At 37.2% G+C, this 15,512-nt stretch overlaps 1 protein-coding gene across 3 annotated transcripts in view; it reads left to right on the forward strand.

The window, feature by feature from the left end:
- nlgn2b (neuroligin 2b) overlaps positions 1 to 15,512 on the forward strand; it is an 86,925-nt gene that overhangs the window by 40,362 nt on the left and 31,051 nt on the right. For all 3 annotated transcript variants that reach the window (XM_051910629.1, XM_051910630.1, XM_051910631.1), the window contains one exon: positions 7,390 to 7,443. In XM_051910629.1, coding sequence (XP_051766589.1) covers positions 7,390 to 7,443 — 54 coding nt within the window. The remainder of the gene's footprint in view (positions 1 to 7,389; positions 7,444 to 15,512) is intronic.

The following is a 15,512-nucleotide window of genomic DNA, read 5'->3' on the forward strand; positions in this document are numbered from 1 at the left end:
TGAATAAGAGATAGATAGAGCACGACAGGAGAGAGAGAGAAAGAGGAAGAGAAGGATGACACTTGTTTGAGTGGGAGCAGCTGGGAGATTGCTAGCAGTAACTGAAGGTTTATGTCATGGAGACATGGACAGTCTTCTTCTCACTTGCCCACAGGCGCTGAACGGCAAAGAAACACAGCTCAGCACACTCATACGCACACGCGTGCCCGATGACCTCATTTTCACAGAGCTCTTGGAGACGATTACAACGGTGATTCGTCCCTCTCCTGAAATTTCACTGAAAAACTGGCCATTACATCATGTCACTTGAGGCTGCGCTCACCTCCTTGCTGGGTGACTTTTAAAAACAACATGAAATGGTATTCGCAACCCATTTAGCTCCCGTAATGTGACATTTTTGAGTGAAACAGAATATTTAGCTGGAATGTTGATGTAAGGTGGGGCTTGACTGTATCTATCAGAATTTGATTGGATGCTGAAAAGTGGGCTATTATGTTACGGCTAATATTATTTTCCATGCTCAAGCGGTCTTGTTTATGTCCATGGTCTGTATCATAATACCTGGAGAAAGCTAGTCTTTAGCAAGTGACAGTAAAAACATTTATAATGTTACAAAAAAATCTATATAAAATAAATGCTGTTCTCTTGAACTTTCTGTTTATCCAAGAATTCTGAAAAAAAAGTATTATAGTTTACACAAAAATATTAACTGTTTTGAACATTGATAATAGTAAGAAATGTTACTTGAGCAGTAAATCAGCATATTAGAATGATTTCTGAAGGATCATGTGACACTGAAAATTCAGCTTTGCCATCACAGGAATAAATTACATTTTAAGTTTTATTGGTGGGTGATATGATCAAAGTCTTATTTAATCTACTTAAGTTATTCAGTCAAAATCAGTGAGTTATTTTCCTTTTTCATTTGTTTGATTATCATTAATGACACTGCAGCAGGTATATTAGGCTACTGACACTTTAAGAGCTAATGCACGGATCCAATATACTGTTACACATTTTCTTTCTCAACTGTGTGCGTTTACTTAAGACATAACCCACTGTGTTTACATGAATACTCTCCAAAAGACATATTGACATTTTTGTGTACACGTTTAGGTGCATAGAATAGGAAAACAGTGTCTCTTTTGTGGCTTAATATGCTTTTAATAACACTATTTAATATCAAACACGTCCCGCAGTTTGGCAAGTACACTACATTATACAACACTCACTCATTTGGGGGATTTGGATGTTAAGTTTGGGCTTTTAGGGAGTAATGAAAGCGCACCGCTGTGAAGGAAAGGAAGGTGTGCTGGACAGAATGCGGCAGCGGCACAATAATCTTTTTACCTTGATTATATTGCTTTCAAAATTGTTGGAAGCCAAAACTGAAAATCAAGTACGATTAATCGCACAGTTCTAATACACAGCTACTTTTAAATAGCCATCAATAGAGCATCACCCTGGTTCCCTTGACAAAAAGCCAATTGGATTTTTTTGTATTATCACAGAAAATAAGCTCCATGACCAACATTGATTCAATATTGATTCTTAAACATTTTGTTCATCAAGATAATTTTCACAAATCGACACAACTTTTATGAACTTTGAAGCCTAATAGCCAGAAGTAAAAAGCTAAAGTTTGGCTATAAACGAACTAAACCTTAATTGCATGACTTTAACGTCACCATCGCTTTGCTTCCGACAGCTCTTTCAGTCTTTAAAATCTACAAGTTATAAAGTTTGAGTTTGAATATTGAGTTTATAATGTGATGTTGTAGAATAAAGCATAAAAATATCTTGAGTTTGTATTAACCACAGACCTGATTGGTTCAACTTTCCACTCCACATAGCTACATATTAAACATCATTTTTTCTGATTGGCTGTGATTAGCATCAGCATCATGTTTTTTTTTCCCCATTTATTTTTAAACTTCATGGATTCAGTTCAGAGTTCATAAATATAATAAATGGATCTGATCGTGACAAATATTAATGCTATCCATAAAATTGTGCTACCAAATATATGCTAGGGTTGAGGTTAGAGTTAGGGGTTAATATTTGTTTCAGCGTTGTGTAGGTAATCAGCATTGCGATTGACATGACCAATGAAATTTTTAGAATTGGCTGCAGGATGCAGTTTGCGCTAAACTGGTTTGGCTGAGGGGATCACGCAATTAGCATGTCACGCATCAATTTCACTTTCAATGTGTCCAGACAAATTACCTCTCGGAGGTTTCACATGTCACGCCTGGTCAGGACATGGTGTTAGTTACCGTACGAACCTCCACAGTTGCACTGTATTCTATCCAGCCTGCAATAAGGCATTTCATTTGTCGTGTGGTTTCTAATTCTGTAGTGTTGTGCTGGTTAGCCCCGCCCACACCATAATCTCATTGGTCAAATTTCACTCCACATAACTGCATTTTAAACATCAAATATTCTCTGATTGATCAAGATTGTGCAGTATTTTTTGCTTTCAGAGTGGACAGACAATATACAGTCGCTGGAAACTGGACACATCATGTCTGGTTAGGACATAGCGTTAGAGTTAATACAAAACAGAAAGAAAGAAACTACTGTAGCTGTTGTTTAATGGCTCATCTAGAGTCTTTAATGGAGGGGAGATATATATTGAGCACATGACTTCAGCCCTTCAAAGCAGATTGCTTTCATGTATTGTTTTTTCTTGGTCTGCTCCCCTTGCAGACAGTGAGAGTGAGACAGAGAGATAAAAAAGCAAAAAGAGAGACGGAGAGAATATACTGAAGACATCTCTACACGGCAAGCCTGTCAGGGAGGACAAACCTGCTGGTTACACTGGGATGGCTTACTGCCGGGTTTCCTGTCACACACTACTGTCAAAAAGTACCAAATACACACTCGCTCACACACAAACTTTCACAGAAAGAAAGTGTTTACTGCACAAACTGTTCGGCGGCTCAACATGCACACTCGAAACCCACTGCCATCTCTCAGGCTGGGAGTAACGCCACGTTCACGGAGTCTGGTTTTCCCTTCCGACTGTCACCGCACCAGGCGCTCACCAGCCCACGTACCACCCAAGACTCATCCCACGTAAATGATCTTTCCCTCAATTTTAAGTCTTCATTATCATGCTTTCTGCTTTTCTTCCATGCCGACGGTATATCCCATGTCTTCTCTTGCACTTAGAGGTGAATTCGGGCCTTCGTTTTAAAGCTGGTTCATCGTCTTCAAAGGCCAGCAGGATTAGGTTTCTGGAAAAGCCTGAGCTCTAATGGAGGCTGTAGACCATATAGACGGAAGCAGTAACCAGTAAAGTAGTGAAAGCTTGATCTCCAAATGCTTTAAGCGTCGATAAAGTGCTGACGTTGTTGAGACTTAATCACACACACGCGCTCGCTCCATACTCCCATCAACCTGTCTCCTGCTCTCCAGCCTTTACTGGAAGAACTGACCTGAGATGGTGAATTGAACTGAAAATCACGTCAGCATTGATCGAGTCTCGAAGCTTAAGTGCATTTCAGGAGGAGATTCAGCTCAGATGAACATGCAAGAAGGCGCACACACTCGACAACATAAGGAATAAGCATATGTTTCATTCATTTTAGCGTGCATGCTTAAAGGTGAAATATGTCATTTCTGTTTAGTGCCATTAGAGGCACTAAATTATTAGAGTTAATAATATAGATAATATAGATAAGCCATGAACCAAACCAACCAGCTATGAGGTGAATCACAACTTTACAAACTTTGATTTGGAGCAAAAAAGTATTTGAAAATCAGACAAAGTCAAAGGCACAGCACTAAGTACTTGAGGGAAACTACAGTCAAATTAAGCATTGCGAATTAAAAGCGATAGATAAATTCAAAACTACTGATTAGAGCTGTCACAATATCAGATTTTTCACCACATGATTATTGTGGCCAAAAGAATTCACAGTCACAATATCTATAGGGTCACCGTGATTTTGCCAAGTAAGACATGTTCCTGGATCAACATATTTTGTTGATCCTGGAGCAACATTCCTGTCCAAAAATTTAGTCTTAACCCTATTCCTACCCCTAAACCTAATCCTTCCCATAACTTATCCCTAAAATCCGAGGGGAAAGATAGGTGAATAACATTGATGTACAAGCACCTAACCCTGGTTGTAAGCCTAAACTTGACATAAACAGTAAACTAGTCCCTCAAATATGATTGGTTGATTGGAATGTTGATCCAGGAACATGTCGTACTTGGTGAAATCACACTCACCAAATCGATAGAAAGCATGAGAAAAGAAATAATGCTATAAAATTTATCTTTACTTTATTTATTTTTTTATTTTTATTTTATATTTTTGAAGAATGATTGGGATTCTTTTTTTCTGAAACCTGACTGTTTCAATCTATTTGTTGAGCAAGTGTTGCTGTGTTGGACTGGTCTGGATACTTTAGCAAACTGCATCCAAATTCCAGCGGTGTTAAAGTATGTGCTACATTTGATAAAGAGCTAGCTTATTGGACATTAATTAAGTATGTTCTATAAGTATGTGTGCAGACAGTATGAATAGTAGTGTGAAATGAATAATAGTATAAAAAAATTACTGTCGTGTTGGCATTGTGACCTGTTTCATTAGCTAAGTCACTGTTCCTGGCTATTTACAAATATAATGACTCTCCTGTGACCTCACGCTTCAGAATTTCAGCTCAAAGAATGCGTCATCCAGGTATTTTTTGCTTTTGATTTTATGAATACTGTGTATTTGGGCATACTACACATTTGAAAATCTGCTTTTTGCATACTATACTGAATGGAAGGAGTTGTATTCAGATTATAATAGGATATCAACCTACTAATGGCTTGTTGTCTCTGCACTTGGGATAAGAGAAAGTATTACTTTCATTGAAAACATGACATTTTCACTTTAAATAGAATTGTTAATATGTGTATATGTGCTTTAAGAAAAATCAGGTGGTGAGCATTTGAAAGGGAGTGTTTTATGAGAACACAGTTGTGCTGTATATATGTTTGTTAGACAGTCTGGGTGAGGATTACACACACAGCAATGACAAATGGGGTTTGTGTGTGTGTGTGTGGTCTATTGGTGTGGAGAGCCTGTGTAGCAGATAAACGGTAAATAAATGGAGACGATTTCTATCTCGTCTCTTACAGGCCCACCGCCAGTACTGAGGAAGGGGGTAGGGGGTCATGCTGATAATACCCCTTAATGGCTGTCGCCACACAAACATTTAGCATTTAACCTGAGTTAGCGACAGATGCTAATGTGTCTCGCAGCACCAGATCCAGTCCTGAAGAAGCCAGTAAGAATGCACTAATTAAACGAGAAGAAAAATAGAATTTAACTTGCATCATTTAGCACCTGACTTTCAAGGTAATATTAGCTTTAGATACTGTGGGGGTAGGAGGGTGTGATTAGAATAGCATGTAACATGTATTAGTATTAATATGGTAATCTAAAGTGCTACAAAGAATACCATGGTAATACCATGGTAAACATCTAAAAAACATGGAATTACCATGGTAACCTGTTAATAGTATTATTTATATATTATTATTTATATTCTGATTAATTTAATACATAATATAATTTGTAGTTTAATATGATATGATTGATTTTATATGTTCTTATTTTTATTAGTGTTTATAAGAGCCAATAACAACAAAAAGTGTGGAAAAGTGCATTGCAAGCTGTTATCAAGGCCAGTGGCTTGATAACAAAAACTTTTGACCGGTAGTGTGTGTGTATATATATATATATATATATACTGTATATACTACCAGTCAAAAGTTTTTGAACGGTAAGATTTTTTAATGTTAAAAAAAAGAAGAATTCTTTTCCGCTCACCAAGGCTTCATTTATTTGATCCAAAATATGGCAAAAACAGCAATATTGTGATATATTTATTTATATATATATTAAAAAAAGTTTCTATTTGAATATATTTTAAAATGCAGTTTATTTCTGTGTTGGCAAAGCTGAATTGTCAGCATCATTACTCCAGTCTTCAGTGTCACATGATCCTTCAGAAATCATTCTAATATACTGATTTGCTGCTCAAGAAACATTTATTATTATTATCAATGTTGAAAACAGTTGTGTACAATTTTTTTTTTCAGGATTATTTGATGAATAGAAAGTTCAGAAGAACATTATAAATGTCTATAATGTCACTTTTGATCAATTTAATGTATCCTTGCTGAATAAAAGTATTAATTTCTTTCCCCAAAAAAAATAAAACCTCTTACTGACCCCAAACTTTTGAACAGTAGTGATAATGTTACAGAAGCTTTCTATTATATATACTTGTTATTATGTGTGAATAAAAACTATTTAGATGTTTCAGTTTGTTATTTGATTAATAAATGACAATACATTTTTTAGTTTTAAACAAGTTTTAGATTCCAACACAAATATTTTTGGATTATTATATTTTTTATATAATATATATTATAGGATTATTATATTTTTCAATTACTGAAAATTATTTTAAATAGTTTTAATTTTACTTAACAATAACAACACTGATGGTAACAGGTAGTATCATGTGGTATTTTGCTGAAAAATAAGGATAGAGAAGAGTCAAGGTCAAATTTGTTGTAATTTTTCACATTCATTTTGTCACACTGGAACACTTTTTGTTTTTACCAGTTGCTCTGCAGTGCAGAAATGCACAACGGTAAATTTAATTTTGACTTCAAATTTCACTTTGTACCAGATGCTTATATTGTTTGGAAGTTTGAATAGTTAATTTATTGCTGTATATTTTATAATTATAGCAAATGTTCATTTATAGCTATAAATGTATGTCCTTTGCAGATGCTATCTTAAGAAAATTACACAACTTGTTGATTGGTTGGTTGGTTTGTTTGTTTGTAAGACAGGAAAAGAGAGATCACAGTTTCAGCAGTCTTATCCTGTGAGGGGGAGTTAGAGTCCCACAGGACATTAAGACAGAGGACTCCTGAGGGCCATTGCACTAAACGCAGCTTTGCTACAGTGTTTCCACATGTCTCATCACTTTCTCTCTTTGGGCACAAAGAAAGATGGCTGGACATTTGTCATTGAAAGTCTGGCATGTAGCGAATGAGTGAGTGTGGAAGGGAAAACTGAGGAAGAAAAGAGACAACAACATCGCAGCTGCTAGTTGAGATGTTAGCAAGTGTCACACCACCATCAGTTTCTCTCTCTTTCTCTTTCTATGAGTTTGTTGTCTGTTTTGTTCTTTTGCTTTGGCTGCTGTTTTTGATTCTTCTTTTAAATTGGGACACATGATCTCTTGCTAGTTTGTCATTTTTCTTGTTTTGCTGTTTTGGAATTTTTTGCTCTTTTTGTTTAAGCGCAGTAAAATCTTTTTGAATTTTGTCTTTTCTCTTTCCCCCCCTTTTTGTCTTAACCCCAGGTCCGCTCACAAAAAAACATGATGAGTCTTCGATGAACAGACCGAGGGACGAAGGTATTTTTCTTGCATGTTTTTCCCTTTTTGTCTTGTTTTTAAGACTCTTTTTGGGGGGCGGTTGTAATATGTGCCATTATTTCTTTATTTTGTCTTGTATGTTTTTGCATTTTGCTTTTAGCTCAAAAAGTCACAGACACACACATAGATATGCTCAAGCATATATGCACTAATTCATACACTGCTGATGTGGTTATTTGTGCTGCATATATTTTTAATCTGTTCTTCAAACAAATGATTCTTGCATCATGTCATTATAACAGGCTATTATTTTAGGAATAATGTCCCGTCAACGGTTATTAAGATTTCATTATACATTTTGTGTCCTTTTTGATGAATTGCAAAGGATTAGCCAGAAATCAATAAACTACAAATCCCATCAGCCCCCTGTGATTTAGTGCAATTTCATTGGCTGACATGCATCCAGCTGAGAATGCAATAGAGTAGCTAATGCAGTAAGTCTGTAAAAGACAACAGGCTGGATTTATTGCTTTCAGTAGCAGAGTGACATTGATTCTAGATCCTGAATGTTCTAATAGTTTTTAAAGTTACTTAATATTAATCTTATATCTTAATATACCCCAGATTATATGAATAGAAATGTCAAAATAATTGCACTGATTGTATTACTTCATTTTTGATAATAAGAAGGAAGTTGCAGACAAGCTCTTGTTGTGTATATGTGTGTTTACAGCATATACTGTGTGTCTGAACACATTTGTGTTTGTGTATGTGGGTGTCCTTGCAAATGTGTGTGTGCATGTAGATCATTCCATGTAACACTCTTTCACAAAATTTGTGTTTCTGTTGTGTTTAAAAAAAAAAAAAAAAAAGCTGGCAGCTGTGGTTGCCAAAAATTCACTATAAAAATACAGTGACAACATTTGGTGCCTGTATATTTTGCACTTATGGCAGGCTGTATATCTTTTACCTATAGGAAGTACTTAAATCTGCTTTGTATTTTAAAGTATAATAATACAAGTAATAAAAGTAGAAAGTCACATGATGGCAATGAAACATAACATGAATTTAACATGAAACATAAACATGTAGACATTATACATTATTAAAACAACTAAATACAATAGAGAGGAGAATATGTACATGCAGGGCCGTAACTACAGACGGTGCAGGCAGTGCAGCCGCACTGGGGCTTGTGCAGGAGGGGGGCCCACGCACATCGCAAGTGGGCCCCTGGTGATGAAGTGACTCTGCAGGATACTTGCGTTACTCACATTTCAGATGAAATGCACTGGTTTGAGATTCGAAATTACACGTCATTCACGCTTTACCACTAACTGTTGACCATTTCGTATATATACCCCTAAATGTGCATATCCACCTTTGCCTTGGTGTCAGCAGTTTTATTGAAAAAAGTCAGTAGCAAGCAAAAGTATTTAAAAAATATCATACAATACTTTACTCGCCCTCAAGTAGTTCCAAACCTGTATGAATGTCTTTGTTCTGCTGAACACAAAGGAAGATATTTGGAAGAATGTCAGTAACCAAACAGATCTCGCCCCCCATTGACTACCATAGTATTTATTTTTCCTCAAACATTCCTCAGATATTCTTCCAAATATCTTTCTTTGTGTTCAGCGGAACAAAGAAATTCATACAGGTTTGGAACTACTTGAGGGTGAGCAAATGATAACAGAATTTTCATTTTTGGGTGAATTATCCCTTTAAGCTTGGTTTATACTCGCCGCTGATCTGTGTGAAGACCGCGCAGTGTGCACGAGCGCGAAGAGAACTGATAACAGCGGCAACGAGCACTCACCACGATTTCAAAAACATGTACCAGCAATATATCACCACTTATTTAACACAAACGAACAAATAGCTAATCAAATGGAGATGTCTCTTGCCTCTCAGAGAGGAATGCTGTTGCCACGATTCCTGGGGTTACTAGGCTAAAAATACCAAAAAAGTCTGTGGTAGTTTCAGCACCACAGTGCTGAAACACTCCATGCTTCTGATAACCTTGCCCTCTGTGCTTTGCAAATACAATAGGTAACACATGCCGACTGTAAAATCCAACACGATTAATTTGGTTCTGGCTGCTGCGGCCGGGCGCACACAGCACAGCCTCAGTAGCATGTGTGTTGGGGAGAGCCGCACGCAAAGAGAACTGTTCAATTTAATATAAGAAACAGATAAGATACTGATTTTAGTTGGTCTCAATTAATTAGGATAAACACACAAATTTGCTTATATAGGGTTCCTTTCTAGACACGAGCACAATGTGTGTGTTTGTATGTGCTTCATAACTGTACAGCCCAGGGGGCCCATCGTAATAGCCTGCACTAGGGGCCCGTCATTACTAAGTTACGCTACTGTGTACATGTAACGACTAAAAAAAGTAATTTCTTTTTATTTAAGTGGGAAGAATACAAATATTTTATAATTAAATTCTTTAATTGTTAAAGAATATATAAATAAATATAAATAAATTCTAAAATGAATTGTCTTTTTAAAGGGATAGTTCATCCAATAATCATTTACTCACTGTCATGATGTTCCAGACCTGTATATGACTTTCATTTATCTGAGGAACAAAAAAGAATCCAATCCAAAGACCCATATTGTAAGTTGATTCATTGACAATCTTGATATCTGCCCAGGTTCTGACATTCTTATCTTTTCTCACAAGAGAGTTCATAGAAGTAACAACATCCATTTCATAAGCATATCATAAGTGTTTTGACTCTTAGTTTACAATGAATCAGTTGATTCAGAAACCTTTCTGAATAAATTGTTCACAAGTTCAGTGCACACAAGTTCTTCCTTTTGTGTTCCACTGAAGAAAGAAAGAAAGTCAAACATAAGGGTAATTAAAAACTAATTAATTAAAAAACTAACTTTAATTTTGAGTGTGTATATATATATATATATATATATATATATATATATATATATATATACAGTATCTCACAGAAGTGAGTACACCCCTCTCATTTTTGTAAATATTTTATATCTTTTCATGTGACAACACTGAAGAAATGACACTTTGCTACAATGTAAAGTAGTGAGTGTACAGCTTGTATAACAGTGTAAATTTGCTGTCCCCTCAAAATAACTCAACACACAGCCATTAATGTCTAAACCGCTGGCCACAAAAGTGAGTACACCCCTAAGTGAAAATGTCCAAATTGGGCCAAATTAGCCATTTTCTCTCCCCGGTGTCATGTGACTCGTTAGTGTTACAAGGTCTCAGGTGTGAATGGGGAGCAGGTGTGTTAAATTTGGTGTTATCGCTCTCACTCTCTCATACTGGTCACTGGAAGTTCAACATGGCACCTCATGGCAAAGAACTCTCTGAGGATCTGAAAAAAAGAATTGTTGCTCTACATAAAGATGGCGTAGGCTATAAGAAGATTGCCAAGACCCTGAAACTGAGCTGCAGCACGGTGGCCAAGACCATACAGCGGTTTAACAGGACAGGTTCCACTCAGAATAGGCCTCGCCATGTTCGACCAAAGAAGTTGAGTGCACGTGCTCAGCGACATATCCAGAGGTTGTGTTTGGGAAATAGACGTATGAGTGCTGCCAGCATTGCTGCAGAGGTTGAAGGGGTGTGGGAGTCAGCCTGTCAGCGCTCAGACCGTATGCCGCACACTGCATCAAATTGGTCTGTATGGCTGTCGTCCCAGAAGAAGCCTCTTCTAAAGATGATGCACAAGAAAGCCCGCAAACAGTTTGCTGAAGACAAGCAGATTAAGGACATGGATTACTGGAACCATGTCCTGTGGTCTGATGAGACTAAGATAAACTTTTTTGGTTCAAATGGTGTCAAGCGTGTGTGGCGGCAACCAGGTGAGAAGTACAAAGACAAGTGTGTCTTGCCTACAGTCAAGAATGGTGGTGGGAGTGTCATGGTCTGGGGCTGCATGAGTGCTGCCATCACTGGGGAGCTACAGTTCATTGAGGGGACCATGAATGCCAACATGTACTGTGACATACTGAAGCAGAGCAGGGCAGTATTCCAACATGATAACAACCCCAAACACACCTCCAAGACGACCACTGCCTTGCCTTGTACTCAGTTTTGTGGCCAGTGGTTTAGACATTAATGGCTGTGTGTTGAGTTATTTTGAGGGGACAGCAAATTTACACTGTTATACAAGCTGTACACTCACTACTTTACATTGTAGCATGCTTATTTTGAAATTAAGCATACACCATTTATCTTGTTTAACACATTCATTTTGACATAATTTGCTATATCCAGCAAAGTAAACCATTAGATTGAAGTGTGATTCTCACAAAACTGTATTTTCTGCAAGCTTTTTTCAAGGTAAATTGAGGTGTCTTCCCAAAAAGGACATTTGGAGACTCCAAAAGGACACCAAATAACCAAATGATATAAGAAGTCCATATTATATATATATTTATGCACACCAAAGCACCCATTAAAAAAAATGTACACATTTTTTTTTTTTTTTTTTTTCAGAATTTACAGTGGAACAGCAAAGAGTTTGTATACATTTTAGACAAGACAAGTTGCGATACAGAACATGACCACATGGATTTTTGGACAAAAAAAAAAAAAAAATAAACTAAACCAACTGCCTTGACCTGACTGCACATGGCTACCTACTACAGTACACAGATCCATTCAGAATTACTAAACACAGCAACATACACATGACAAGTCAAACATTATTCTGAATGCCTGTGGAAAAAACGTGAATGTACTGAAATGTGTCTGTGCATAAATCCAGTGTGTGATCCTTGCGTCGAGAGTGCACATACACGGTTTGTTTGCGCATCACTATATACTGTACGATACCTGTACGTCACCGCAATCGTCTTTACCTTGATTGCAGTCCTCATCCATCAAAACTTTACTAGAGAGACACCGCTTTGCTCTTTCCAGTCGAGAAACGTAGTTTGCGTATCATCTGACCATACAGCAGTGGGTGTTTTGACGTTCCTTTCAGTCTGTATTTCACACAGCGCGATGCGTGCAGGCTCACGCTCTTCAGAAACAATCACAGAATATGACAGAACTCGTGTTTTAAAGCGAAACACACACTAGACAGAATAATTCACTGAAAACGCAACGCGAGTCTCTATTCTGTCTTCCATCTCTGATGTAATCAGTTTTCTTTACATTAGTGCTGTTTTGGACTGATTATTTGAATAAATTTGTTACTGGATCATTGGACTGAAACCTTTCGCTGAGTTATTAGCTTAAAATGATCCGATCGCAAACAGAGAAGCTAAATAGTGTTTCCAGGGTTAGAGGTGCTTGCTCCATTGTAGATGCTTAGTGTGATAAACTCGTGAGATTATCTGTGTAACGTAAATTACGTTAATGACACAATTTCACGTGCTCCAGTAATTTATTTGCGTTATTTTCATTAAATTATTTTACCGTGTTAAGGATTTTGAATTAATCATTAATCGCATACATTAACGCATTGACGTTGACAGTCCTTATTTATATATATATATATATATATCAGTGCTTCCCACAGGTTTGAAATATACTTGCGGTGGCACAAAAAATGGCCCACGGCACAAAAATGGTCTACTACATGTGACAAACAAATAATGTGTGATTTTTAACAGTATTTTTATTTATTGAAATTAATTTTAATTACATAGCATACTATTACATTTAATTACATACTAATAGTATGCATTATTATGCATCGTAAATTATGCAAAATTAAATACAATTTATTGTGTAACCAAAATACCAATAATCCCCAGAAAAAAAAAAAAAAAAACTTAGCGTGTGACTTTTAATTATAAACAAGCCCGAAACACACCGGGACTCTTATTTTGAAATGTCTACACAATTGCGGGCTGATCCTTCAGATTCTTACAATCGTCTAAAACATTTTATATAAAGGCCATAAAGTAAACATTGTAATAATTCATCAACTTGAGTTCATTAGCAATCGCTTGCCATAAATCTGCACTTTTCATTGATTGAGAATCTCTTAAAAGCAGTCTGAAGTGCTGTTGCGCGAGCCTGTAGAACGTGCAACAACGCCGCCTTGTGACTTTGTAACATGCAACGCTCTTTGTGAAATATCCACCGCATCTCTGCAGCGCACGTGGAAATGTCAGTGGGAGTAAACAGTTCTGACGCACACGTAACAAGCAGGTACGAAACACGTAGGGCGAGGGGAGATTTTTCACTAGTTAATCGATCACGGATGGTTTCATTATCTTGGGTGGATACAAAAGTATAAGAGGATAAAAATAATAAAAGCATAAATGTGTCTCCAAATATACTTGGGCGTCCGTTAGTATACCTGGGCAGCCCGCCCAAGTAAAGTCTATGTGTGGGAAGCACTGTATATATATATATATATATATATATATATATATATATGTATATAGCTTTTCAACAGTAATTACTACTTACTACTTTCAAAAAACATCATTTAAACCGCATTTTAGTAAAATTATAGCTTTTGTTTCATCAAATAAACAATTAACAGGGTTTTACAGTATCGTTATTTTCATGCTGTTTCCATTTAAAATGACTATCATTCTTTACAGCATACATGCCTCTGCATGTGCAGGGCTCGCACTCATTGCGTTGAGTTCTCGGATTTCGGGCGTCTCTAATTGCAGAGGTTTAAATAGAGACACTGCCAGCTAATCCAATTTTGCGTCTCTGAACACGGGAGAGAAGAGGAGAGGAAACGCACAGCAGAGATGGAGGAAAGAAGGAGAATGACAGAGAGGAGAGATGAAAAAGAGGAGGAGAGGGGGAACACTCAGATCCCCAATTTAAGAGCATGGAGGGGGAGAGATCGCTAAAAAAACTGTCATGATAAAGACGAGTATATGATGAAATAAGATTCATGGAGCTTTGAAAGTGAGAGAGGATGTGTGGGTGGGAGACAGGAACAAGAAGGGAGGGATGGTCGTGGTGCAAAAGGTAGTGCGCTTGCTCACGACACATGAGAGCCGTTGGCTTGTATCGTTGGCTAGACCCGGGTTTGTATCCGTCGTGTCATGATCCCGTTCCCATTCCACCGTCTCTCTGCTTTAATTTTCCTGTAAATAACGTCAAGAAATGCCCAGACAGAAAAGAACAAAAGATGGAGAGTGAAGTCCCATAACGAGAGCAGAGAGACAAAGATGAAGGCAAAGAGTTGAGGAGAGGGGGAGAGAAGAAGGAAAAGCAGGAGATCAGAGAGAAATGGAGGGGGAGGTGCGGCATAGGAGAGGAAGAGAGAGATGCAGGCTTGGAGGAGGAGAGACAGAATAGCGTTCTTGTATTTTGAGGATGTTTTGAAGCGAATAGGATACTAAGGCCTCTGTTGAAAGGATCTGAGTGTTGTGCTTGCTCTCTCTCTCTCTATTTCGGACTCTTTCCATCCCATATTGAGGCTAACGCATTGCATACGGTCTCTCTCTCTTCCTGTGTCTCCCCATTCTTCCATTGCTCTTACACACACACACACACACACACACACAAAGATTATACTCATGGATTCGTAAGCAGGGTTGTCCCAGATAAGATGTTTGTGGATTCTATGTGCTTCTCTGTGATGCATCGCACAAAAAAATATCTCAATACTGCAGCAAAAAAAAAAAAAAAACTCAGCTTGGAGAAATCTGCTTTTACAGCATCTGATTCAACACTTATTCATTATTATTGACATTGAAGGGATCGTTCACCAAAAAAATGAATATTCGGTCATTATTTACTCACTCTCATGTAGATCCAAACTTGTTTTTTTTCTTCCTTAGAATAAAAGCATATGTTTAGCTGAACGTCCAAGCTGCTCCATATAATGAAAGTGAATTGCGGATCAGAGTCTGTTAAAGCTTCAAATAGGCTTCATAAAAGCAGTCCACATGACCCGTTTGCTATATTCCATGTCTTCTGAAGTCAACCAGAACCAAATTTAAATTTGCTGAAAACTTGCCCTTAGCATCTTGTATGACAAGTCTTGGTCACCGTTCACTTTCAATGTATCGCAAATAATTGCTTGGACATTCTGCTAATTGATTCCTTTTATGTTCCTTATGAATGACATGAGATTGAGTGAAATATTTAATATTTACATAGATGCGTCAGAGCCGATAGCCTC

This window comes from Ctenopharyngodon idella, chromosome 10 (genome assembly GCF_019924925.1).
Source record: "Ctenopharyngodon idella isolate HZGC_01 chromosome 10, HZGC01, whole genome shotgun sequence".
NCBI classification, from domain to species: domain Eukaryota; kingdom Metazoa; phylum Chordata; class Actinopteri; order Cypriniformes; family Xenocyprididae; genus Ctenopharyngodon; species Ctenopharyngodon idella.